At 25.7% G+C, this 27,990-nt stretch overlaps 5 protein-coding genes across 6 annotated transcripts in view; 3 read left to right on the top strand and 2 right to left on the bottom strand.

Annotated features, from left to right (window-relative positions):
* Positions 1-7,958, bottom strand: part of LOC112591746 (flocculation protein FLO11) — a 73,668-nt gene extending 65,710 nt beyond the window's left edge. The window contains exon 1 of the mRNA XM_025335663.1: positions 7,515-7,958. The gene's annotated coding sequence lies outside the window, so the exon portion shown is untranslated. The remainder of the gene's footprint in view (positions 1-7,514) is intronic.
* Positions 7,959-15,457: 7,499 nt separating this feature from the next.
* On the top strand, positions 15,458-18,498 carry LOC112591684 (S-adenosylmethionine mitochondrial carrier protein-like). The gene is made up of 6 exons (XM_025335582.1): positions 15,458-15,745; positions 16,560-16,716; positions 16,775-16,881; positions 16,988-17,258; positions 17,340-17,469; positions 18,328-18,498. The coding sequence occupies exons 1-6, from the start codon at positions 15,659-15,661 to the stop codon at positions 18,443-18,445; spliced, it is 870 nt and encodes a 289-aa protein (XP_025191367.1). The 5' UTR covers positions 15,458-15,658; the 3' UTR covers positions 18,446-18,498.
* A 7-nt stretch (positions 18,499-18,505) lies between these two features.
* On the bottom strand, positions 18,506-21,818 carry LOC112591683 (coiled-coil domain-containing protein 130 homolog). 2 transcript variants are annotated; one of them, XM_025335581.1, is made up of 6 exons: positions 21,795-21,818; positions 21,269-21,501; positions 21,101-21,212; positions 20,774-21,034; positions 19,372-19,510; positions 18,506-18,784 (listed from the first exon to the last, which is right to left on the bottom strand). In XM_025335581.1, the coding sequence occupies exons 2-6, from the start codon at positions 21,466-21,468 to the stop codon at positions 18,576-18,578; spliced, it is 921 nt and encodes a 306-aa protein (XP_025191366.1). In that variant the 5' UTR covers positions 21,469-21,501; positions 21,795-21,818; the 3' UTR covers positions 18,506-18,575. The 2 variants fall into 2 exon arrangements, with proteins under 2 accessions (XP_025191366.1, XP_025191365.1); XM_025335580.1 differs by lacking the exon at positions 21,795-21,818 and adding an exon at positions 21,636-21,674.
* A 257-nt stretch (positions 21,819-22,075) lies between these two features.
* On the top strand, positions 22,076-23,256 carry LOC112591729 (DNA excision repair protein ERCC-1). The gene is made up of 4 exons (XM_025335637.1): positions 22,076-22,215; positions 22,288-22,454; positions 22,522-22,905; positions 22,973-23,256. Exons 1-4 carry the CDS (start codon positions 22,191-22,193, stop codon positions 23,192-23,194), a joined length of 798 nt encoding a protein of 265 aa, XP_025191422.1. The 5' UTR covers positions 22,076-22,190; the 3' UTR covers positions 23,195-23,256.
* A 1,996-nt stretch (positions 23,257-25,252) lies between these two features.
* Positions 25,253-27,724, top strand: LOC112591727 (mitochondrial import receptor subunit TOM40 homolog 2-like). Its single transcript, XM_025335636.1, has 5 exons — positions 25,253-25,494; positions 25,575-25,840; positions 25,905-26,142; positions 26,225-26,407; positions 27,552-27,724. Exons 1-5 carry the CDS (start codon positions 25,347-25,349, stop codon positions 27,689-27,691), a joined length of 975 nt encoding a protein of 324 aa, XP_025191421.1. The 5' UTR covers positions 25,253-25,346; the 3' UTR covers positions 27,692-27,724.
* Positions 27,725-27,990: the final 266 nt, after the last annotated feature.

Below are 27,990 nucleotides of genomic sequence, written 5' to 3'. Positions count from 1 at the left end.
TCATTAAACACAAGATATTAATATTTTCTAAGCACAAACTGTGATTATAACACGCATTAGCTATTGTATGTATACGCGTGCATAGGTTTTGAATATTGAAGCCTGAAGGTAACTTTTAATTTATAACTTATAACTTATAAATCAACGATCCCTCTTGTATAGTTTAAGAAGACGCTACATCTACATGTATGTGTAAAATATACAAGTTATAATTTTAGAATACTCATAACTCGCTTTAAAATTTAAATCTAAAAAAAAAATCATCATAGATAATATTTTTAATTTTTTATTTGATAATAGGTCAACTCATTCTGATGTTAAAAATAACAGAGTGAAATAGGTTATTCAGAATATTATACAATTTTTTATATTATGTATTTTTAAGACAGAAACAAAGCTGAATGAATAACTTAAGATAATATTAATATAATATTAATAGCAGTGAATTTTGTTTATGAGTGCATCTAAAGTGACGATTACCAGATTTACCAGTTTTTTTTTTGTAAAACTTGATAAATTGATAAACCGAAAAATAATTATGTATTGATTCTTTTATTATTATGCGAAGTCGCGTATATGAAATCCCTGTTCAGAAAGATTATTATTATTTATTGCAAAACGGACCCGCCCGTCAGCATCTGCATCGTTTACGTGATGTTATTATAATACAAAACATTATTATATTAAAATTGCTCTGAATTTTCTTACCTTTTTACTCTTAACATAAATAATGTTAGTATTTATAATATGTGCGCGCGTGTGTTTACGCATAATATCATATTATAAGTTTCGCATGTACCGATTTAAGTTATAGTCGGTCAAAACCAGTTTATTTGAATTGAATAAATAAATAATATACATTTATATCGTGATACTATGCTGTACACTGTATAGCAGACAAACAAAAACGAAGTCTTCGTTTGGTTTTTATCAGGTAATTATTCAATGAAACACACTATTTCATAGTTCACGACAATAACAATGTAGTCGGCAAAAACGAAATTTATCATAACTGTGTAGGTAATATTATAGTAGAGTGACCATTTTTATAGAAAAAAAAAATAGGAAAAGCAGTTTTAAGTTCGTCAAAAAAAAAAAAACCGAAGAATTTTTTAATAAATTTTAAATTAACAATTTAAATAATTTTTAATTAGCTAAATAACTTAGGAGAACGCGTATTTTTGTCATTCATTTTTATTTTTAGTTCGGAAAAATTGGTCAAATCATTTTTACTGTTTTTGGGTTGGTATTAATTGCTCATAATTTTCTATATTACTACAATTTTGTTTCATACTTATTTTATGAAAGAATTGCATTTTATAGTTTCGACTGTGTTGACAATGTATCATAAAAATCATTGAAAGAATATTTTTTAGAATTAAAATTGCTTTGGTTATATAGATACTATTCATAGTAAGCGATTTTTTTAGTCTATCCATAACACATTTTTGATGAAAAACATTCTCTCTATTCCTGAGAGAAAATTCTACAAACTTCCGAAAGGTTTTTACACAATAATACGGAAATAATGGGATTAAAATGGGATTATATTCTAAAAATGAGATAAAAAACTTCCCACTTGAAGTTCATCGGGATAACGGAACATGATAATCAAAAAAAGGACAGACCCGTTTTAAAGGAGATGTATGGGGTCATTCGATTTATAGATACTAACAAATTATGCGTATTTATATGTATAATATTATAGTTTATAATTATAACTAACGATATATTTTAATCACGCGGCATTTTAAAGGTAGAATTTGAGCATTTTATATTAAAATTAATTTTTTTATCACCTCGTATAACCTACCCCTTTCCCTGTAATAATGTAATAAATAATATTATATATGTTATACGTATTATTTACAATCATAAGTACTCATAACGTAATATTCTACGTCAAATAGCGTATACCGTTATGAATATTTAGTTGTAGATATATTATAAAATGCAAACAGGTAGGTAATAGTTACGTATAATATGTCTGTGTAGTATTCCCACACGCCTAAACAGTATAATATTATATTTATACATTGTAAGTATAGGCGCGGAATAGCGGCACCAACGAACCGAAATATAATTCATTATAACTAATATAGACACAGGTATACACGTTGTCTTGTTTTTACGCCACTCTATATTAAATATAAGAAACCTAGATATGCGATTGGAGATTTGCATGACACACATACTACGAAAGACGTTTTAGTACATCGTAAAGATAATGATCCATATTATTATTATTGTAAAAATAAGTTATATTGTTATAGATTAACATCGATTATGAACAAATGCGTATGTAAGTACGATCAGTGGTGTTTTACAAGTAGATATGTGAGGCCTTATTATTCAGTGTTTTTTACGCGTTTTAAAATTCACAACAAAATTAATTATGAAAAAAACAAATTTATTGATTCGATATTTTTCTCTTTACATTCTCAATAAACCAAGATAAACAAGAATATCATAAATTAGGATAATTATTGCTAAAAGCTGATTGGTTTTGTCTCAATAAAACACAGTTTAGATTATTTGTCATCATTATTGATGAACCCTTGTCAGTTGTTGGCTTCACCCAATCAAAAACCATGACTACTATTTAATGAATTATCTATTTTGAGGTACCCGTGCAAGTGTCGTAATTTCGTAGTATCATATTAATTCGGAAGTAAATTAATACAAACAAGGAAACGGAATTCAATTTACAAGGAATCAATAAAGCGATTAAGGTCATTCAAAGAAATTTTTAAATTATTGTAATGCAAATATGATGACTACCAGACGTCGGACGAGGATAGAGAAATAAAAATAATAATAATACCATATAGGTATCTAGTGAAACTTGTTTTGTTTACACATTATCTATATATAATATATACATACATATGTGTGTTTTATCTTTTATTCGCTAATTTATTCAGATCTTTAAAGTGTGATTAAACTCAAATGAGAAATCATATATTTACATACATAAAAACGTACCTATCTATATAAACCTACTGGCTTATTTATCTACTATTCGTATATTATTATGTGAATAGGTGTGGGCGTTTTTGAAGTGAAATTTAGCTCAAGGGCATTTTAGCCATTTAAGATTCCATGCTGACACATAGGATTTGTATGTAAAATATTTGTGTTCTTTGAAAATGACAAAATTTTAAACTAATTATACTTAAAAACAATAAATTAACTTGTTAATATTTATTATTGACATTTATAATGTTTGATCTATAAAATTATACTTATTACATATAAATTATTAAATTATCATATAACGTAACGGTTATATTAGATAAAAATATAAAATATAGGTCAACAAATTACCAAACAATTATTCTTTTTAAATTTATTAGCATTTTTTCCTCAAAAAATTTGGTTTTATTATAGTAACTCCTGAATCTATAATCCTAAAATAAAATATACAGCTGCTATACTCGTATAATCGTTTTCATATTATATATATTTACACTGCACATATTTTAATGTACAAATTTTGAAAAAAATAATGTTTTCTAATTAAATTTCCCATGTAAATTTCAAGTATGACCTTGGTTTTTTCCAAATATTTTTTTTTTCTTATAATGACTTTAAAATATTTGAAAAGCGGTTGTCAACCAACCGTTATTATTATATCTAGAACATCTTTATTTTTTTTATTTTTTAGAATTTGATTGAAAACATCAATAGACAATAGACATGAGTAGATGACACAACAAATTCTAAAATCAAATATAAAAACAGCGTAAGAAATTCTGTAAAAGCTTCATATCAAAAATATTATCATGATGTTGCTAATAAAATTATTAACAGTAGGTATTTAAGTATTTTTAAAATTACAGATCATTAACAAATTAAAATAATAAAATAGATTTTTTTTTCATCATTATTGATGCCTTTGTCGGCTTCATCTATTCAAAAACCATGACTACTGTGTACGGTTAGGTTATGTATTATCACTATTATCTATATATAGATACACGTGAATGTCGTAATTTGCTATAATATTATAATTCAAACGTAAATAATATGGATACGGAAACGAAATTCAATTTACATGGAAGTTATGAAGCGATTAAGGTCATTTGAAGACATTTTCAAACATTGTAATGCAAATATAATGACTGCCGGACGTTGCATGAAGAAATAAAAATAATAATAATAATAATAACATATATTTAGTACAACGTGGTTTGTTTACCCATTACTAATATATGTTCTCGTGCTAATTTTTTTGACAATTTAAAACCAATAATTTTTGAAAATTATTTTTCTTTTGGGTGACCGGTGTTTGACTAAATACTTTTTTAAATATTCTTCAAAGTATCTTTTTTATTGATTTTCTAATATTTCTTTGTAAACTATATTATTTGCGAGATTACCTATTTATTGTTTCTATGATATTTTCTGAACTCACACAGTAGCAACTAGCAAGGAACATATTATGTAGTTATCCTCATGCACTTCGTCGCTCATTAAAACTACGTCTCTTATATAGTTCAAATGTTGTTCAATCCGTTATTTATACTCCTTGTTCACGATGACTGCACAGTATTCCTTTTATACCTTTATTTACATATTTTCCGATTATTTAAAAAATTAACTTGATTGTTAATCAACTATTAAATCAGAATTGGGCTTAAAGCCTCCTCATTCGCCTCCGAACCCGAACACACAATGCTTTATTGTATTGTATTTCGGTTTAATTATGCCTAACAATTTACTGACAAATCGTTAAATTTTTAATAGATTTTTATTATAATTGTTTTAAAATTAACTGAAAAAATAATAGTTAATACAACATTGACAATGCTTTTAGCTGTATTAAGTTCAAATCTGCAATAGAAAAGTTTTACCATTTTTTATATTAAATCTAAATTTTATTTTTTTAAGACCTAGACAAACGGTGCCACTAATTTATTCACATTTTATCGCTTAATATGCCGTGGACGGAAGTTGAGTCTCCATTAAACTATGCTCATAATCTGCTCTATAGTGTGATCTTTCATTTAAAATAAACCACATGACGATCAAATGTGTGATTTCAGGAATCTTTGGCATGAAGATTCACACATGTATTATTTAAGAAAATATATCAATGTTAAAATTTCAAATTTTTTAAAATTGATTGCAGCACCATCTACCAGGCCAAGTTTGAATTTAAATCATACAGGAACCATAACCACATATAAAAAATTTCATCAAAATCGGTCCGGCCGTTAAAGAAGAATTCGGTGACGCACATGCGCAGAAAAATTGTACGTATAAAAATAATAGTTTTTTTTTATTATAAAATATTAAATTTGTTATTTTTTTACAATTATTTAATAATTTAATATTTATTAGCATAAAAATAACATCTATGTGGTTTTATATAGATAAACGATTAGTACAGGAATTAACACAATCAACTATTTTACTGTGTAAGACTTTACGTACATTATATATCATTTATCTACAATTTAGAAACTATCATATGTATATTTTTTACTTTCTAGGTACCTATCGTATAGGAACTTATGTTCTCCCTGCAATAAAGGATACGCGAACAACTTATAAGTTATAGATAGTATTTTTCGTCGTAATAGGTATTCATATGATAGAATAATAATTTAAGTCGACCGTGAAACTCAATAATAGATTTTGTAGAAACCACACAACTCATGAAACGAAACAGCTCAACACACCTATTAATGTTGCAAATATACGCTATACACACAGTTAATCGAAAGCAATAGTAATTGTTAGTGCACTTATAAACCGTTAAGGCTTTGATTTGCTGTAAAAACTCGAAGTGAAAATTAAGTTTTAAAAAAAAATGATGAATGGTTTTCTCTAGTAAATTCAATGCTAGTAATACACACACACATATCATATTATGTATAATATATTTATGGACGGCGACGAATATTTCAATATTTCTATTTATACTTACATTATACGAAACTATAAAAATTTAATTATTAAAATATAAAAATAAACTCTACGTATATGCATTTGTAAAAGAAAATATATAATAAATCCATTGATAACGATTCGAAATATTATTTTGACTAATTAATAGAACTGTTTTATATACACGTAGGAAATAATGATAAATGACAGAATACAAATTCTAGTTAAAAACTAAAATGTCAACGGATATTATAATTTATAATAGCTTAACGACTGTTCTGCAGCATTGCAGTATAATAATTGATATTATTGTATTTTAATTCACGAATATAAAAATTTCAACATAAAATAAATTATTATATTTCCATCATTAGGCTGAATAAAAATTAATTATTTCAAAACAAAGTGCATTATGTTATGTCCATACAATTTGAATATTAATACCAGTATTTAGGATGAAAATTAAGATGATAATATCCGAAAAATAGCTAGGTAAACAGTGTAATACTATATTAAGAATTAGAATTCTAATGTTTTCAACTGATTACATATCGGCAGCAATTTTTTTTTTTTTTAACCATTTATAGAAAAAAGGAAAATTGCCTATTCGTCTTTCATAAGGTACTATTTTAAATGTTTATAGCTAAAATTTCTGAACATAGTCTAATTTTTCCAAATTTGGGAACATAAGATATTATTTTAACTAGGCACCTCCTAAATTTGATTTTACTAAAGAATATTCTAAGTATCTAAGTTAAAGACGTTTTCACAATTTAAAAATATTTTCATTTTTTTTGTACACATAGTATTCTGTAGGTACTTACACAAATCTATTTGTCAAAAATAATAAATATTATAAACTACTAAGTAAATGTGAAAGGGCAAGTACGTACGCGGAACAAGGTCGACGACGGGGATTCGGGACAATCGCCTCGATTCGAACCGCCGCCGCATGGCCAATGAACCTCATCATAATCACCGAACGGACAGTGTTCCCACATGATCAAAAGGGGTAGTGATAACTGATTTCGTTCGTTCTTATCGTCTATCGCCGGTTACCTATCCTTGGAAACAAGGTAGGTATATACCGACGAGCCGACGAATAATTGCATTATTATTTAATAAACATTAAGTAATACCATTTATTGACTACTAATAGATTTATATCATAATGTCAAAAAGGTCTTAGATCTACGGACACTTGTATTTTACTGATAAATAAAATAACTCAAACTATTACTAAGAGAGCCAGTATGATAGTTTTTAAACCGTTTTTGCGTGTAATATAATGTTTTTAACTATTAACTATTAGGCCATTAAAGCAACGATCCGTTTCAAATATATTCGCGAATTACACACAGCAGTTTTCGAAGTATTGTATTTATTTACAACGCTTAAATATTTTATTGTATCTAATGCACTAAGAAAACAGCGAAAACGGTCTAGTGTATTATAAGTACCTACATAATGCATGTATTTATCTATTACAGTGCAATTATCCAGAATAATTCGATTAGAGCGTTAAAACATGACTTTTTATTTTAGTGTTTTGTACTTCTATACTATGATATATACTAGGTGCTTACATAAAAACCGATACTATATCGTACAAGACTTACGTATCCAAAATGTTAAAAATATATCTTGTAGGCCATTCCTTTCCCGTTGTTCGGATACTTTTCACGACGACCGAACGCTGGGACTGACCAATATCGAATTTGATGGTTCATCACCTATAATGACGTTAATGCCCGCGGCATGATGCTGGACTGTCGGAGATTATCGTGCGAAAACACATCTTTTGGTCAGGGAAATAGGACCAACTTAAAAGATCGCTCGTAAATCACGTAGTTTATTCGTTATGGTCGAGTGGATGGAGGATGATATCGAAAGGGTTGTAGAAGAGAATCACGGGGAATCGACGAGCAAACGATGGGCGACGAATAAACAACACGCACGGAAACCGGACGAACATGAACTGCGCGCCTGCAGTCTGCACTCTGCGATCCACACGCACCTGTTATGCGAACGCCCCGACCGAACGGCGTATCTTCTTCGCCGGTCGTCGGAGGGGATTGGTGTGGCGGCGAAGACCGACGACTGACAGACACGGTCGACGGTCGAATGTTTCGCACGAAAGTCGCGGCGGCGGTTACCGGTTATAATATTATTATAATCACAATCTCATCTATAGGTATGTTATATACGCGCGCACCTGTATATCCATTTGACGACAAGTGCAACAGGTTTATTTTTTTCTGTGTCCCAATATTTTGCTCCCGTCTTAAGGGTCGATCGTCGTACTACTTATCGCGAAGAATAGAATACGAGTCTACCGCTGTGACACGTGATGTGTATAAATGAGCGTTCGTGTTAATCTTCATATTAAAACCGTACAACTGTAAGACAAAGACCTGCAACATCTGTAAAAGTATATTATAACTTATAACTTATAAGTATGTACCATTGTAAAATAAACCTGTCGAGAAACTTGCGTAAAACACCTCCTCTTTAATAGTGTTTTAAATTTTTAAAATATTATGTTTTTTTTTTTATTAAAAATAGAAAATCATAATAAAACAAACTAACTAATTCATGTTTATGTTTAAAAATACAAAATAAACATATCAAATGTTTTCACAAATAAAGTGTCAACTGTTTTGCAACAAATTATGTTGTAAGTTATATTATATTTTATGAGGAAACTTAAAAAATAAAAATAAAAATCTCCATATTCTTGAGCTTAAATTAAAATGTAATAATTTTAATGATAACTCCAGTTCGGTAGTCAACTTCAACCGATATTACGATAATTAATTATTCTTATATTATCACCGTAGCGAACATGTGTGTTTTTAATAAAAATACCATTTTATTGACTACTGTTGTACATTTATAATTATAATTTATAATAATCTTATTTATTTTTTTGAAAACCATGCGTATGTTGTGATTTAATCGTAAAATCAAAAAAAAAGTATTTCATCAAAAGAAAAATAAATTGGTTTCAATCAATGTCATACATGTATGTGGTGTCACTGGTGTCATAGTACAGACGTACAGTTTGTATTAAGACAGTGCAAGACCCGTACCCCTTTCGTTGAACAAGGTGATGTCTTACAACTGACCAGACCCAGACGGCTAGACCCCTACATGCAGATCCGGCCTAAATATGCCACTGCAGGTCAGCGGCCGTAACCTATACATAATATATTTATTGGTGATTTAATTTTTTTTTAGTGCACCCGTAGGCTTGACTGGAGCAGCAGTGAGTAAAATACCGGTTTGTCCACAAATCCGGAACCGCATGATAAAGTCTCTCTTCCGCCTTCCCTAGTCTTCCACCATTTGTTTGATAGTCGATAATCCATATTACGTATAATATACATAGGTAGCACATACAAGGGTTAAGAAACAAATTTCATAAATAAGACAAAAATATAATCTAACGTTTGTGTATTTACAAATGTTTTCATCTTAAATATTTTTTCTGCTTTTTTTCATTTATCAATCTCAAAAATATAACATAATAAAATAAAATAATTATCATTATGAAGTGTTATGACTTATGAGTATATTGTGAGTGTACTGTATAACTAGTGTAAATAGGTTAGGTTATTCGACGCTCATTTTTGTGTTATGAACTATATTATAATTATATGTTATAAGCTTATAAGTTATACTCAGATACCCTTTCGCACACGAATTAAATCATATATGTCTTCTGTTTATTTCGACCAATACATAGGTAACATTTTAATATTATTATATAAATTCGTCCGACATATGTGAGTATAAATATACGTGAAATTAATGAGGATGAGCATTATTAATGAGTTTGAAGTAGGTACCTAATCATTTTCCTAACACTTTTAAAATATTGCCGTAATAGCTCATAATAGAATTGATAAAATTGATCACGAATTATCTTTTTCATCAAATGCAACACAAATAAGTTATTTTAGATATGTTTAAATTCTTTATTTCATAATATATTTTTGTGGTTTGTAGAAAATGTAATTTCTTAAATTTTAAATTAATTACATAACTGCTAAGTTATAAATTATAATATATAATGTAACATAATTTATAATAATGTATACTTATAATTAATTTTTGTATAATCCGATTATTATAGTAAAAGTATTTGACTATAGGAACTTACAGGTATAATATATGTATTATATTGTAGTAAAATATGTCAACTAGGTACCTATATAATATAATAATAGTGCATAGTCATTATTCATTAATTATATTTTGTCTGAATAACACAAGATGAAAATTTATTTAATAATTTTAGTTTTAACGATTAACATATTTAATCGTAACATTGTTATTAAAAGAATTTTTATTTGTTTACCGTGTTTAAACAATATTAAGTGGTGAGTGACATATAACATTTTCCATTGCTATGAACGCATATAAGTATAATAGCTAAGTAACTTGTAGTTTGTAAACGCATGGTACTTCATAAAATCTGAACACCTATCACCCATTAAATATAGGTATGGTACACATTAGTGGAATTATGACTTTCTATAAAACTGTTATTTTTTGAAAGTTATTGTTACATTTATTTTAGTATCTAATGTTGGGTGGCCGATGACTTGAAGTACTACTAATTATTGATACAATAATATTACGTAGGTTTTTCGACCTAGTCTATAATAGAAACAACAATTAAATTATTTTTAAAAATTAATAACCTTTACATAACTTTTAATAACGTGTAATATTGTAATTAGACAATTAGCGAGAGCATTTTACTTCTCTATACGTTTTGGGTGGTCTATGATGAAATTTCCAACTATTTAACAGGATATAATATTGTATACTCATTTTGATAGACAAATTATATTTGTTTAATTTGTCAAGTAGATATACTATTTGACAAATCTTTTTTAATATTAATTAATTGTATGTACAGAAATGTGTTTATTAATATTATTCTTGTATAAATAAACATGACGTTTTATAATTTTAATAATAACTATCGTTAATCAATGATGTAGTCCTAAAATAATGTATGGGTAAACTTCTAAGATACTGATAGAAAATAATATGAGGGCAAGAGGCGCTGCATTCCATAAATAATATTAAAAACATATTATGCTATTAAAAGATGAAAAACTATATAACTGAACATAAATACACTAAATACACATTTTTATTTTTTTATTTTTAATATTGCGTAAATTGTAAATTACAATATTAACCATAATTTATGTTTTGAGTCTTCAGTTATCGTGCTATTTTTTACATTTCATGACTTTTTGTCATCAGCATTTCTATGGGAAATTAACCAACTTTCAATAGTCTTTAGAAAAGGTACCTACTCGTTCCTTTCACTAAATCAGTGTAGTTAATATTTAATTATTTTAGGTATAAAGTAGCTATAAAGAATTTTTTCGTAAAAAATTAATTAACAATTCCCTACTATCTCCAATAATAATCCATTAAAGAGTAGTCGCATGTAGGCAATTATTTTTATTCAAATAATTACTGATTATGTAATCGTGATAATAATAATTTATAAAAATTAGATAAAATTGCTGTCTTCAAATTTAAAACTTAACCTATGGTAAATATTAGTGAACACGGTAAATCATAAATATTTAGTTATACGCTCGAAAAAAAAAGGATAAATGGACTTTCTTTTAAATATTTATAATTTTTGATTGATAATATAATTAATTTTAAATTTTAATCTATATTACTTATTACTCAGAAGAATACCTACAGAATAATATTGTTGATAAGTTACTGTATAGGTAGTATTCTAAATGTTTTACCAAATTTTAGTAATCTAGAGTCACAAATTACTATGATAAATCATCTATAATATTATAATACTATCTGTTACCCGCGTGCTCCGCTCCCGTGGATAGTTGTTTGCAAATTGTTAGGCTGTTTTGTGGCTCCACGAATCCTGTCAATCTATTTGCAACTTTTTTTATATATATGAAAAATAATTGAACTGTAGTATAAAACTGTTATATACATAATTGGAACATTTAAATACAATACACACCCTTTCATCTCCTCTAAACAAAAAAAATTTTAAATCTGGCGATGTGACAGCACACAAGAGTCAAGAAGGTGTTTGGAACAATTCTGTAAAAAAAAAATGGAAAAAAGATGAATTTACCTCACAGAGTGACCCCAAAAATTAGCTTTGTTTTTAAATTTTTCAAGAACTTAATACTTTTTTTTATTGACAAAAGTGGTACTAAAACCTTCAGCAGACTATCGGGTATAACAATAAAAAATTTGGTGACGATACGTTGAACGGTGTGGATTTTTATACATGACAAAAAATCGGGACTTGTTTTTATAATATAGACATAAAATGTGTATAAACATTATTATTATATCTACCATTATTAATATACTACCACCAACACTTAATAAACACCTACATGATGATGTGTACAGGACGTAAAACATTTAAATATAAAATGTAAATAAATCTTTAAGATGCAGAACCTCCAATTACGAAAGAAATAGTATTACTTATTTTTGGTGCAGTTATTTTTCTTAAATAAAGAGATTGATTAAAATGTATAATGTATATTGGACGATAAACTAATTTTTGTACCTAAGTTTTAAACTATCGATTGCAATGCTTTTTTTCCAGGTACAGCAATAGTAGACGAAACGTCGACATTGTTTTTCGGAAATAATTGTATGATATAGTATCGCAGCTCAAAACTCGAGCATACGCGCGGCCATCATTTGCATGGTACTTTTTACGAAGAGGATTCCTACAAACTTAAACAACTTTTTTAACATACTTAGTTAAGTGCTAATGCCAAAATATCGTCATTTTTCACTCAAAATCGACAACTTATCGTCATTCAAACACAGTTTAACGGACAGTAAATTTAACAATCTCTGAGAGTGGCCGCCACTAGTAAATCTTCAGTTAGTGCATTTAACGCCTTAAAATACGCACTGGTGAGACGACTTTTCAAGATCGACAAGAGGTTATGCTGCTGTTTTTGCTAATAATGAAAATAATAAACTGGTACCTACCGCAATATAATGACTAGGTAGTGAAATGATAACTGATTCTATAAGACCAGGGGCGTACCCAGGAATTTTTCAAAGGGGATCCAAATTTTTTTAACATGTAAAAAGTAAAAAATAAATTGTCATTAAAAAAACAACAAATATTTTGATAACAAAAATATTATTTAATAAATTCGAATAATAAACTTTGCTCTGGCGCGGCGGCAGACCAGTTTGGCGACCATTCTCTAATTTCCACATACAAAAATAAACGGATTTATAAATGTATAAAATTCACTTGTGTAAAATACTTAAATCTTATTATACAATATACATAGATTCATGACCTATAAATTACTTTAATATCAATTAATATGATGTATCATGTGCCTACATGTTAACAATGAGTTACCTGGAAACAGAAAAGAACCATCTACTACGAATGCGATGAAAACTGGTCGCATATTTATCTCAAAATATATGAGATATCAGATAATATATATTATATTTCATTCACTAAGATATCTTCTATACATCGTGATTTAATTCTTACCTGTTAATACAAATATTAGTTTATTGCCAATTCAATTCAAGTTAAAATATTATTTTAATTTACATTTGAATATATTTTGATCTAAATTAAAACTTAAAACCACAAACCAAAATATTTAGATATCCAATAGGCAATATGTATTATTGAAATTCTATTTTCATTGAATATGAATAAATTTCCTAGTTATATGATCTTTATTCGTGTCTATTGTTAATATTGATAATTTTCATGGCTAAATATATTTAATAAATCGCGGTCTAAAAACCTGATCAATAAAAACCATAAAATAAGGTAAATAAGTAAACTACCTATCTCAGTTCATGGTCCGGAAGGTAACGCATCATGTCGTGATAACAAGGCCGTGATAGTACCACAGAATATAATAATATTCAGTGATAACACTTGTCTTGTAGATTCGGTAAACAAATGCTTAGATTATAATATGTTTTAAGAATAAATGATAATGTAAATTCTTGATAAACCGATTACAAAATGAAAACATTGAAAACGCCGGTTAACGGGTAAAATACGCTGATTACCACCTAATTGGTCGTCGCCCGTAGGTAGCTTAATGACTGAGGTGATTGAGTTTAAGAATTTGCTTTAGAAAACAATTATTGTTTGACGTCTTGTAAAGTTGTGAGTTACCTATGAACATTTTGAATATTTTTTTCATCAATTTTAATTTTATTATCGACATAATTACGTCGTATGAATATTAATCACAATGAAATAGGTAACGACAAAGTTATAATTCGTTTAAATATAAGTATAAATAGGTAATTATATTAATATAATAACATTATACATTATATATGACGTGGTTACCGTTACTTACATTGTTCTATTTATTTTATAATGATTTTTATTTCATTTAAATTTAAAATATAATTTTATGATTGTTACCATGGAAATATTATATTAATATTTATGTGTTTTGTCACGGAATTGCAATTAAGTTATTGACTACTTACTTATATTTCAGTATTGTAGGTAGTACCTAGTACCTACTTATGACCTACCTTACTTACGAATTGTTTCAGTCTTAGATATGTTTTAGAAATATTTCAACAATAAAACCTTAGTAAAAAAACAACTATTGTCAAATTATTTTTTTATATGATTATTTAGAATAATAAGCCAATCAAATGCTGGTTCATTAGTGTGCAACATTTTAGCCATTCTATATACTCCAGCTGTTTTCAATTGCACCGGTCATTGTCATTATATATCTATATATTAAATTATTATATAGGTAGGTACCAATATGTATATGTTTATAATTAAAAAAATTGCACCAACGAAATTATTTACGTATAGTTAATACTTCAATAGCTTTAAAATAATAATTATAAGCATAAAATAAAAACAAAATAAATGAAAGCAATTATAGTAATCATAAATGTTGCGTGAAATGCGGATGTAATAATTTCGAAAGCATCTGATTTCCTTGCATAGGTACGTTGATTTACTTAAAATTGGACGAACAGTCTTTTAAAAACTTATTGCTTAGATATCTAAGTAACATTTTATATCTAATAGGTTCTTTACTGATTTTTTTTTTTATAATTATAAGAAAATTAAAAAAAAATTACTTCTAATAATAATTAATTTTTATCCAAAAAAAATAAATTGAATACCTACATATGAGACTTTTTATTATTTTTACTTTTCTGAAGGATAATAATTAATTGTTAAAACTTAAATTCGGCAAAATTGTAGAACGTAGAGTGAGAAGTCTCAAATCACTCTGTCTTGGAATTATACAATTCTAACCTAATTTAGATAATGTATATAAGCATAAATAATTGATAAAATATGATTTAGCTATTAATATATATTATTATAATAAAAATATTTTTGTTGTATGTAAAGTAATAACGAATTAATATTAAACTGCGTTTTGAATTATAAAATTATGCAACATTTCTTGAAATTTTATAATACCTACATATTATTTTTGATAATGTTAACACTAAAATAATATTGATAACATTAAGAATTTAAGAAACACAAGAATTTATTTTTTAAATATCACTCGTGCTGTGAATACTAAGTAATAATGCAGTCTCGTACTAGTCGTAATCTTGTTTTTTTCTTTTAACTGTTGATTTTTGGCAGTTGATACCTATGTACATAACACATTAGATTAAATCAAATACCTAATTGTTATTCACACTCAGCAATATACCTACAATGAATGAAAACAAATTGAATACAAATAACAAGTTAAATTCTATTTCGATTAATGTGCCGCCCAGACATTATTCAACTTCATTAATAGTAAGTTTACTTTTAATGCATTATCTATCATAGTTTTGTTTGTAGACGTAGATAATTCAATTTTTAATTTTAATTTACCTATATTTTGTATAGCTTAAAAAAAAAAAAAAATACTTAATTTTAAAAAGTCATTAAGTACCTATGTACCTAGATATATCTATTTTATTGATTGTGAAAAATGTATTTTCATTTTATAATTTATAATAATTAAAACTTTTCCTGTATTCTAAACAAAAACTGTTTTAGGTATTAAATATATTTCATATTATATGATATGTACAAACCTAGTACAATCTATATGTTATCAAACACATTTTTAGTTTTGGTTTTTAATGATATATCTACCTAGTTTTGATGTTTTTAATTTATTAACAACCAAGTTAATGTATAAAATTAAAATTAAAGTTTTTACATTTTGTGATTTAGGTAAAGTAAATTTGCAACTTATTCTAAGATGATAAGCTCTAATCAGTGTATACATAGAGTTACATTCAGAGGTTCTACTAATCTGATGAGTAATATTATAGAGTTATTTTAATATTTATTATAATTTATTAGCTAATATTATACCAATTAAGTTATAAAATATTAGATAAAGCAACACATTAATTATTAATAATCAATTATTATTTTTAACACAGTTTATCTCCATATTCCATATATTCATTTTAAATTTTGGTAGTTATATATTTTCAATTGATTAAAATAAAAATGCAATGATCTTATATTTATATTGATATTACTATTGAAATACTATTAAATTTGTAATTACATATTAAAGTAAATGCACTAGTAAAAACTATCCATTTTTTAGGCTGGTGCTGTAGCTGGAACTGTTGTTGATGTTGCATTATTTCCACTTGACACATTAAAAACTAGATTACAAAGCCAATATGGATTTGTTCAGTCAGGTGGTTTCAGAGGTATTTATAAAGGACTAACGCCGACTATTATTGGTGCCCCTTTTACAGGTAAAATATTTGTTGTTATTATTATCATATAAAACAATTGAAACCGATATGTTTTTAGCGGGATTGTTTTTTGGCACTTATGATGGTTTTAAAAATCTATTTCCTAATGTATCTAACAATACCGCTCCATTAGTTCATTTATGCGCAGGAATCGTTGGTGAAGTGGTATACTACATTTTAATTATATTGTATTATTTCATATTAAATATTAACATTTGAGTATAAATTATATTTAATAATACTATTATTAACTTAATTATTAATTATACAGGTTTGTTGTACAACCAAAGTACCCATAGAAATAGTAAAACAAAGACGTCAAGCATCACCAAATCAAGAATCCATTTTAAAAATCATAAGAAATGCATATGCTAACGAAGGAGTGTTTGGTTTTTATCGTGGATTCTGGACAACTGTTATGCGTGATGTACCATTCTCTATGTTGCAACTACCAATATGGGAGTACTTAAAAAAAGAGTACAGAAATTTTACTGGTAAACCTCTAACAACATTAGAAGTTGCCTTTTGTGGTTCTATATCTGGTTATTATTTATTATTATTTAACATTTATATTATAATATTTGCTTTGAAAATTATATTACCATAGTAATTTTTTTTTATAGGCGGTGTAGCAGCTGCTTTGACTACACCCATTGATGTAACAAAAACACAAATTATGTTAGCAAATAGTGCCGTGGACCAAAACTTCTCTACAGTCTTCAAAAACATTTACCTAAATAAAGGAATTAATGGGTACTATATAAATATATATATTTTTTGATAATGCATTATAACTTATAATATTATACTCAGATAAAGGGAAACATAGTAGCAATAAAAATTTCTATTACAACTTATCAGTTATAGAGATAATTTATTTAATTTTTTCTAGGACACAATGTCCATATAATTTTTGACAATGTACTGATAAGTAGTTACATAAATTATTTCCTTATATAAAAAATGAATTGCAGAGCATGACATATTTTTTTTTTTTTTATCAGTCTATGCTCCATCAGTTTAATGGGTCATAAAAAAACAAAATTTTTATAGAGTACAGAAGTGTCAACAAAATACTTAGTTAAGTTATAATTATTAATTGTGATTAGTTTTTGATATTTAATTAATTTGTACAAAATAATTTTGGAATTAAATTGTTTCAAAGTTACTTGTATAATTATTCATATAATGTTGTAATGTTTATCAATCTGTCTAGTAGCATATTTAAGACAATTTACTTTTGCTGTGAAATTCTAATAAAATGATGAATAATATAATATTAATATGTTAGCATATGTTATTATGCTGCTTGATTGCTTCAGTGCATTTGATACATTTCATGTTGAAAATCAATAAATATTACAAAACAATAATAATAATAAATTAATAGTAACTACATTTTTTTTTACTTTTGTGGTCCAACTATAAAGTTGTAAAAGATTTATTTCTTTTTTTCTTTTAAATCAATGAGTAAACACCCTTTTTCTGATCATTATAATATTTTATTTTTTATTACATTCAAAAGTTGTATGTTCAATTATAAAAATTCAAAAATCTTGCACAAATGCACTTATTATTAGTTATTATTTAATATTATGTTCATTGTTTCAGATTGTTTGCTGGTTTTCTTCCAAGAGTTGTATTTATAATGATTGGTGGAGCTTTATTTTTTGGTGTATATGAAAAAGCATGTAGACAAATCGAAGATAAACATAAAAATATTATTTGAAAATTTTAATAGTACTTATTTTCAAATTATACTCTTCTAATTTTTCATTGTTACCAATAATTGTTATAGTTTTTTATTTATTAAAATAAAATATTTAAATAATAACGGTTTTTAATTGTTTAATAAAATACTAATCTGATGATGACGTTGACCCATAATCTGCAGACACAAGTGATGATGTAGGACAACTATTAGTATTAGCAATTGGTAATATTTCTTTTTTCGCTGTAATAGTCGATGGAATGATACCCACATTAAGACACTTTTTTGGTTTACTAGGATCTAGCTTTGGAGTTTTACGAAGTCCATGAATAAATTTTTTTTGTCTGGTTTTAGTACCTAAAAAGAACAAAAAATACACACATACTAAATAATTATACATGAAAAACTCCTTAAATTTATTAAGTTACGTGCATTATACATATTATATTGCTATTTTTAAACTTAATTTTGAATAAATACAATGTTACATCTCTAAATTTAATATTTACAAATAAGCATAATATTGTATGAGCAGTTTTATGATATGATTTGACAAACACGAGAAAAATAGCTACATATTTAATATTCAAGATATTTCTCAGAATAATGATGTGTTAAAATTGTTAAATGTTCTCTTAATAACACACATACATTATTATAAAAAGGTAAAATATTAATCTGGTATGTGACAAACTAAGTATATTATAAAAAAATGATACTGTGTATGTAATGTTAATTTTTTTTTTAATAATGTATGAATAAGTAACAAAAAATCTTGACTCTGCTTGTGTTTTTTCACCAAAATTAGAGTTATTTTAAATTCTATAATCAATCAATAATTATAAGAATTTAAAAGTATTAACAACTAATATTTTTGATTTGTTTAATAATAATCAACAATTTTAAAATTACATAGCTTTAAAATAAATAAGATGTATTCTTACTATCAGAAGTTTGGTAACTTAAAAGTTTGGCAATTTTTACATCTTCTTCAACTTCATCTACTAATGGAATACTTAACGATAGCCTTTCTTTTAATTCATTATCATGTTTTTCTTTCACAGCAATTTTCTGTTTTTTTGTCTGAAATTTAAATGAATTAATTATTATAAAAGAATTCAATGTCTGAAAATCGATAAAAGTATTAAAATAATTTGTCCAAATAAGAGTTAATAACTTAAAAAAGTTAATAATAGTTATTAATTATCTTAATTATAATTATATTATTTGTTTTTCTATTAATTTTTGTTAAATACAGCAAGGATCTTTAAACTATGATCTGCGTTTAAATGTTAACCCCCCAACCCATCCCTCCTTGATGATAAATAATTTAAAAATATAAGTAATATCCAAAACTGTTATTGCACGTACTTGTTAATTATAATTTACTTCAGTCTTAAGTTCTCATTTGCAATATTTACACTTTCCATAAAAGTATTTAGGCAAAATCTTATTTTATTTGAAACATAAATTTAAAAGAATCTTTTTACTTTTTTTCTTATGATAGATATAAAAAAAAATCTAAAACAAAATTTTTAGTCAATTTTACTAAAAAAATAATTTCTGAACTTAAAAGTTAAAATCCAATTTTATTCTAACATTGTTTTTCTGACTTTGAAATAAAATATGATGGAATAAATATTTTTTTAAATTTGTTAAGTTGTGATTTTAAGAAGTTGTTTTCTACTCTTAAATAAAGCAATCAATTATAATGTAATGATGCCCTAAAAATAAAAATAAAAATATGAAAACTGAAGTTTAATTTTATAATTTCTTCTAGATACACAATATTTAAATTTAGGAAAAAAATTATGTTTGAATATCTAACTGCACATACTACAACTTATTTGTGCAAACAAACTTTTTCTAAAATGAAATACATTAAATACAAATAAAAATTGGTCATATTTAACAAACATTAGAGGTCAATGTTGAAAATTAGAACATGTAACATCTTCCTCTTTCAATTCAAAAAATTATTTACATAAAAATATCAATTTTTTACTTCACAATAATAAAATATTTATAATTTATAAATTATTATTAAAATTAATACTAAGTATATTAAAAGAACTATTTCATAAAATATTTATAAGTATATATAAATATTTTTATAAAATCAAAAATTGTATGTGTTAGTCTATGGTGTTAATACTTTGGCCTGCTAACAGTTATAGATATTATATGTGACCCTTGTATAAAAATGTTAGGATACCTTAGTAATATAATATGTATAGTTATTTTGTTTATTAAATAATTGATAAGTTATATCTATTGAATATTTACATAAATGTTAACCAGAAATACAAAATTAAAAATATGTTGGTAATTTTATTTCAAACTTACTCTTAACTGTTGTCTCAGTAAGGAATTTGCAGCAAAATCATCATTCCATTTAGCATCTTGTGCATCATGAAGCTTAACTAATATTGGAGCTGCTTTTTTAGCTTTATCTATATCTTCAGTACCATGTTCAAGTTTAAACATAGCATCATCAAACAGTCGTTTACTCGTATCTTTGTCTTCTGGAACAATTTGTTCATTTTCAAAGGGATCCCATCGATTTTCTTGTCGACGAGCACCACTTACAATTACATAATCTAAATTCTATTTTTGTTTCAAAATTCATTAATTTTAATTAATAAAAATATTATTTTATAAGTTTGTTATTACCCCAGGATCGGTTTTGATTTCAAAATGATTATTACATAGATGACATTTCATTCGGAATTGATAAACTGGAGTTGAATAATACATCCCAATTTTCTTTTTTTCAGCATTATACCTAAATATTCAAATTAATTAATTAAAATACTTCAAATAATAAAATATTTATTATACCGAACACCCATTCCGATGTGATTATTACATCCATCACACCATATGTTATATGGCATTTCAAAACGAATTATTAAAATACCCATATGGAGTTTTCGAGCTCGTTCTCTTAAGGCATGAGTTCCTTTAAATTTATTCAATCCTCCTACTGCAGGATTATAATCTGGTGGGTAGTATTTATTTTGTCCTTTACGTTCACCCATCTTGTTTAGTGGTAATAGTCAAATCAATATTATCTGTGACCAAACATTTTAATGTTATATTAGTAGCAATATTAAAAAAAATAAGTAATTAATTAATAATAAATTATATTTTCAAAACATTAATTTTACAAATTTATATATTAGCGTTAATATTTAATACTACTCACAATAAATAGAAAAAACAAACTAATAATATATTTCACAAAAAACAATTCATTCAACTGTAAAATAAAATTAAAATATCAATTATTTACAAAATTAAAATTAGAAACTAGAAAGGTTAGTTTAATGTATTTGTGTGTAATAAGTAATAAGTATTAACTTACTAATTTTTTAATATAATATAATTAATATTGTTATGTCTTATTATTGAATAACTATCACAATCACATATTATTATTACTTTAATCACAGAATTTTGTGCTTTAATCACTTATCAATCAAGTAAAAAAAAACTAATGTTATCAAATATGAAAAAATTTAAAATAATATGATAAACATTATAGTTATTACTGTTATTAGTAAATACCTAAGTTATTACGTTAATTAATAATTTAAAAGTTACAAAATATTTTATAGTTTTAAATTTTAACTTCTAAGATTTTTACATTATATCTCATTTTTTACAGCTTAAATTAAAATGTTGTATTTTATTTAGAAGGGTATAAATAATTTAACTTAAAGCCTAATTCAACTAAGAATACATTTCAGTTATAGCACACATGAATAATCCAGGTTCTTTTGCTGGTAAATATAATATTTATATTATTTACTTTGATGTAAAATATTATTTTAACGTGCATGTGTTTATTGTGATAGATGAATTTAGCAGAGTAAAAGCGTCAGAACATTATGAAACAATTAATTCTGTTGGTGTAAATCATAATGTTTCAGAAGCCACTACTAATCAACCTAGCACAAGTGGTGCAAAACAATCCCCCGTGAAAGCTGCATCTTTTTCAGGTGTTTTAGTCAACAATAAACAAGTATATAATTATTATCTTGTCGATGAATTTTAAATATTTTTATATATTAATTTGTATTTATTAATAGAGAGGCAATCCATTGCTTAAATCTATTGTTAATGTGCCATGGGAATATTCAGACGACATTATACCTGACTATGTAATGGGACGTACAACATGTGCACTATTTTTATCCCTACGTTATCATATGCTAAAGCCTGATTATATATACAATAGAGTAAAATCCTTGGGTAAATTATACGAACTACGAGTATTGTTACTACAGATTGATGTCAAAGAACCACATACAGCTCTAAAACAATTGACTAGAATGTGTCTGGTAGCTGAACTTACATTAATGTTAGCTTGGACTTCTGAAGAGGCAGGCAAACTAATTGAAACTTATAAAATATTTGAAAACAAACCACCAGATCTTATAATGGAGAAAGCAGAGACAGATGACTATTCCAGAGTAAAATTTAGATTTTTATTTTTAATAAATTAAAATTATAATTTACATTTTATTCTTTAAACAATAGGTAGCCAATGCACTTACAACTATTCGTGCTGTAAATAAAACTGATGCAGCATTGTTATTATCTACGTTTGGTTCGTTGGAAAATATTTGTAAAGCTTCTCAGACAGCTTTAGCATTGTGTCCAGGGTTTGCTCAACATAAAGCAACACAACTATATAATACTCTTCATAAACCTTTCCTTAAACAAAAGACTAATGAAGAAGACTTACAATTACAAAAATAATGTTAATATTATAGTATAATGTTATTATGTTTATGCATTTCTATTTAAATAACTGATATTTACTATTAATTTTATTTTCCATGCAATTATACAATTTAAACATAATCTATCTGGTTAAGTGTCCAGAAATTTTAAATAGGGAGAGGGTTTACTAAAAAGATTTCCATGTAAGCTACTATTTCTTGTTTAACTTTTCTGGGTGAATTATGGCTGATCCCAAGAGAAGTTAAATCACTCAACACTCATTTAGCACACACCAGGCTATAAATATTTAAGAGTTTGTACTATCGTCTATTATTATTTATTTTATTGTTGATAGTATTACTTATTTTTTTTTTTAATAAACAAATGTTTCTATGCTATATAGTAATCCATTATTTAAGTTATCTCATTAACTAACTTATTCATTTCTATAGTTATTGTATTTGATTATCTGGTAATAAGAAAATAAAGTAAATAAAATTCCATTTATTGGAATTTTTTTTATTTTCTAATTTACAACTACCATAGAATTTTGGAATTTTTTCAAATGTATACAACCCAAAATACCTATATAAAGATGTTTCACTATAATTTGTGTATTAAATACAAGAATAAATATATTTTAATATCTTATTAAAAAGTGCAATAGTATGAAGTCGAGTTACAAAATTTCCCTGGTTAATGTTTTTATACATAAATTTCATACATGGGTTTTGATTTAAATTTAGATACTTTAGTACTGGTTGTGGACATGAAGCAATAAAAGTTATTTTATCAATGTTGAAATTATTAAGCTAATATTAATTTTATGTTTATTAATTGAAGTTCTTATTTTGACAAAATTACAAAAATTTGCTATAATTTGTTTTGGTTAAAAATTAATAAATTTTAATAGTTTTATAAAAGGCTTATAAATTGAACTAAGGTTTTTCATAAATTATTTTGATTAAAAAGTAAAAAGTAAAAATATAAATGCACATTTTTATAATACGTTTAAGCATCAAATTTTTACAAAACTTAAAGTTTTAAATATCAGTTGTCAAAAAAATGGTTAGCTTAAATTTTTTTTAATTTTTAGCAAATAACTTGTAATGAAACCTGTATTTAATTTTTAATTTTTTACTCAAAACAAAAAATTTTATCTCATATTAAAAAAATTTAATCTACCTATTAATAAATAACTAACACAAAAGTGCCGAAATATTTTGAAAATTACATCAATTCTAAAAGTAGTTCGTATAAATATTTAGTGAAAAATTGAATTTTATAGTTATTAGTTCTCAGTTATTTATTTTTGAATTATAATTAAAAAAATGAAATACTAAAATTGCGGGCAATAATCATTAAAGTATTGTTTTTTATTTTTTTTTTCGGGATATATTTTAAATTTGATAGAAATTGTATGAGTTAGAAATCAAAATATTTTTTCTATTTTACAAAGTAACAATGATAAACAAAATAACATATCGCTCTGCTTATAAAATTTAAATAACAGATTTTTAGCCATTTTTAAATTTAGTATGTTCAAAATAAACTGAAAAATAGCAAAACTGCACAAGTACAACAATATTTTTATACCTGAATATTTTTTGTTTCAATCTTTAACTATATTATTAATTGATTATAATTATTAATAGTATTTCCAAATAAAAAAACTGCAAATTTTACTTGTCTGGATGAAATAATTAGGTAGTTATTATAAAAAATTTAAAATGTGTAAATATCATATATACATGCAACTATACAAGTTTAATTCAAAAAAATATTTAAAAAAGATAACCTTACGTCCCTATCACTTAAGCAGCTACCACATTTGCACGTTAATTGCTACTTTGTAAATTGCAAGATACAAATAATTATTTAATACATTAATCGTCAATCGATATATTATTGTTTTGGATAAAAAATATTTAAAAAAAATTTGATTTTTAAATTTGAATTTATTTGCAGTGCTGTTGTTAATCAGAAAATTAAAATTATTCCAAAATTGCATGTTCTCACCAATGAATTATGAATTTTTCCTCCATGAACCGTATCAGTGAACTTGGCTCATCGATTTTGACTATCAAATTATCAACTATCTCCTGTCGGTGAATTTCTTTACTTAATAAAACAGCGTGGAAACAAGTAGTTTAAAATTGTATATTGAATTTCTTTTAAATAAAACGTTATGGGTAACGTACATGCTTCATCTAATTTACCACCGATGCCGCCTAATACGACACCCATCCCGCCACCCACGACACCGCAAAAGCTACCTCCTGAAAATCGTATTGAAAACCCAGGTTCTGTTGAAGAATTACACAAAAAATGCAAAGGTTTGTTTTTTACTTACTTCTTATCTTATTGTATAGTTTTATTTGTAGTGTTTTTAATTAAAAATCTATTGTTATTATAGAATTATTTCCAATGACCTTTGAGGGCATCAGACTTGTCATCAATAAAGGATTAAGCAATCATTTTTTTGTTAGTCACAGTCTTCTTATAGGATCAACCAGTCAAACATCAAACTACAAATTTGGATCTACTTTTGTAGGAACCAATCAGGTTGGGCCTGGTGATTTTAGTCCTCTGTTGATAGGTGACATTGATCCCCGTGGGAATATTTCTACAAATGTTAATGTACAACCCTGGGATAATGTCAAGATCAAACTTAACACTCAGGTAATTCTTTAATTATAATTTAATATTTTTGCTAAAAATATTTATGCAGGATTGTTCACAATAGTTTCAAGAGTTCAAAACAACTGGGATTCAGACAACGGCTGAGTATAGAGCAAACAGATACACTGCTACATTGTGTTTAGTCAATCCTGATTTATTCAATTACACAGGAATTTATATATCTCAGTATTTATATGCTTTGAACAATAAAACTTCAGTAGGTGCTGAAATTATTCACCAACGTAGTCCTCAAATTCCAAATGGACATATAACAGTGTTTAATGTCTTAGGAAGATATATATGTAAATAAAAATTTTTTTTCATAAATTAAATTAGAATTTTTTAAATTAAATAAACAACTCATAACTAAAACATTATTTTTAGATGATGATGCTACCACGATCAGTACTACATTGAGTTTTACGGGGCTGCAATGCTGTTATCATTTTAAAGCTAGTGAGCAACTCCAATTTGGTGTAGATCTTGAAGGTAGTCTTTTACAACGAGATATAAATGCAACATTTGCATACCAAGCACAAATTCCTAAATCAGATATCAACATTAAAGGTAAAAAATAAAATTAATTTATCAAGTGTTTTTTTAATATATTGATTAAGGGAACTCGAGTATGACTACAAAGCATTGTATAGCAGCATACAGATATTTTTTTAAAACTATGTTATTGACAATTTTTCCATCGTGAAAATAATATGATAATTTTATCATTGATCAAATAACTATTTTTAAAATTTTAGTTTTTGTGCTACATATAGGTAAAATTATACATACAATTTAGTAAAAAATTTATAGTTATCAGATTATGTACTTTTGATACTTTTTCTTGTTTAATTAAAACTGAATATATATTCCCATTTTTGTGTCATTTAAATTATATTTTGGGACTCTCAAAGATATCTGATGCTGCTGCCATGGTTTTCATTAAAGTTGTATTTACTCAGTTTTTCAATCTATTAACTGGACAAATCAACATAAGCTGAGAAATAAAATAAAATAATATTGTAATAAAATTGATATTCAAGTAAATCCAAAAAAATAGAAACAATTATTATGAAGGATAGAATCAACTTAAGACTTAAAAACTTGTTGAGTACAAAGAAACAGTAATTACAGTAATATGATTGTACAATATATAAACATTTTAAAGGTATAATTAAAAATAATTTATATTGGTTTTTATTAATATTACCATGTTTAAAAGCATAAAAATATTCATACTCCATTCTATCCCAGTGTTACTGAGTTCTTAATTTTATTTAGGGGAAGAAAAGTTCCTCATGTTGCATTCAAAACGGTAAACAAAAAGTTATTTATTTTATTAACAGTTAAATCAGTATTGATTTCTTGTAAAATTAGAGATTAAATTAAGTAGTATATTGTTCAATTGGGTTTGAATATTAAGTTCCTCATTTTATCCTGAGTTGACTTGCATAATAGGTTTAATTAAATTTATAAATATTTAAAATAAAAATAATACATCAATTATATATAAAAAATTGATCCTATTATATATTAATTGTATTATTAATCATTGCAGAGAGTTATCTATAATAACTTATATTATCTATTAATGATTCACCAAATGTGAAGTTTATTTTTCGAAAAAAATATTTCAGTGATTAATGATTATTGATCACGTAGTTTAATAATTACATTTTTAAACCAAAATTAATTAATTTTTTTTTGTTCTTAGGTAGCATAGATAGAAAGTGGAATGTTAGCACGACACTGGAAAAACGTCTACACCCAATGCCATTTACATTTGCATTGAGTACTATGTTTTCTCCTGCCAAACATCAATTAAGAATGGGTGTTGGATTTTTAGTCGGTTAATTAAACATTATTAAATATTGATGTAGTCGTACACATGTTGAATCTTTTTTTCATTCCCATTTATTTCATGATGTATATTGTATTATTGATTTAACTCAATAATAATATATACCTCTGAAATATAAAATTATTCTAAAATTAAATCAGGTAGATATAAACAAAATTATAACTTTTCATGCCATTTATGCATTTATTAGAAATTATCACAATATAAATAAACCAAAAAAAATTGTGTTATACTTATTTTAAGTATTAGATTTTTGGAAAATCATTCAACACTTACTAGAAAAATGTTATGC

Source organism: Melanaphis sacchari, unplaced genomic scaffold (assembly GCF_002803265.2).
Source record: "Melanaphis sacchari strain LSU unplaced genomic scaffold, SCAv2.0 Contig141_pilon_pilon, whole genome shotgun sequence".
In the NCBI taxonomy this organism is placed as follows: Eukaryota; Metazoa; Arthropoda; class Insecta; order Hemiptera; family Aphididae; genus Melanaphis; species Melanaphis sacchari.
The sequence above is the reverse complement of the archived record's forward strand: the minus strand, read 5'-3'. Positions and strand labels throughout refer to the sequence as shown.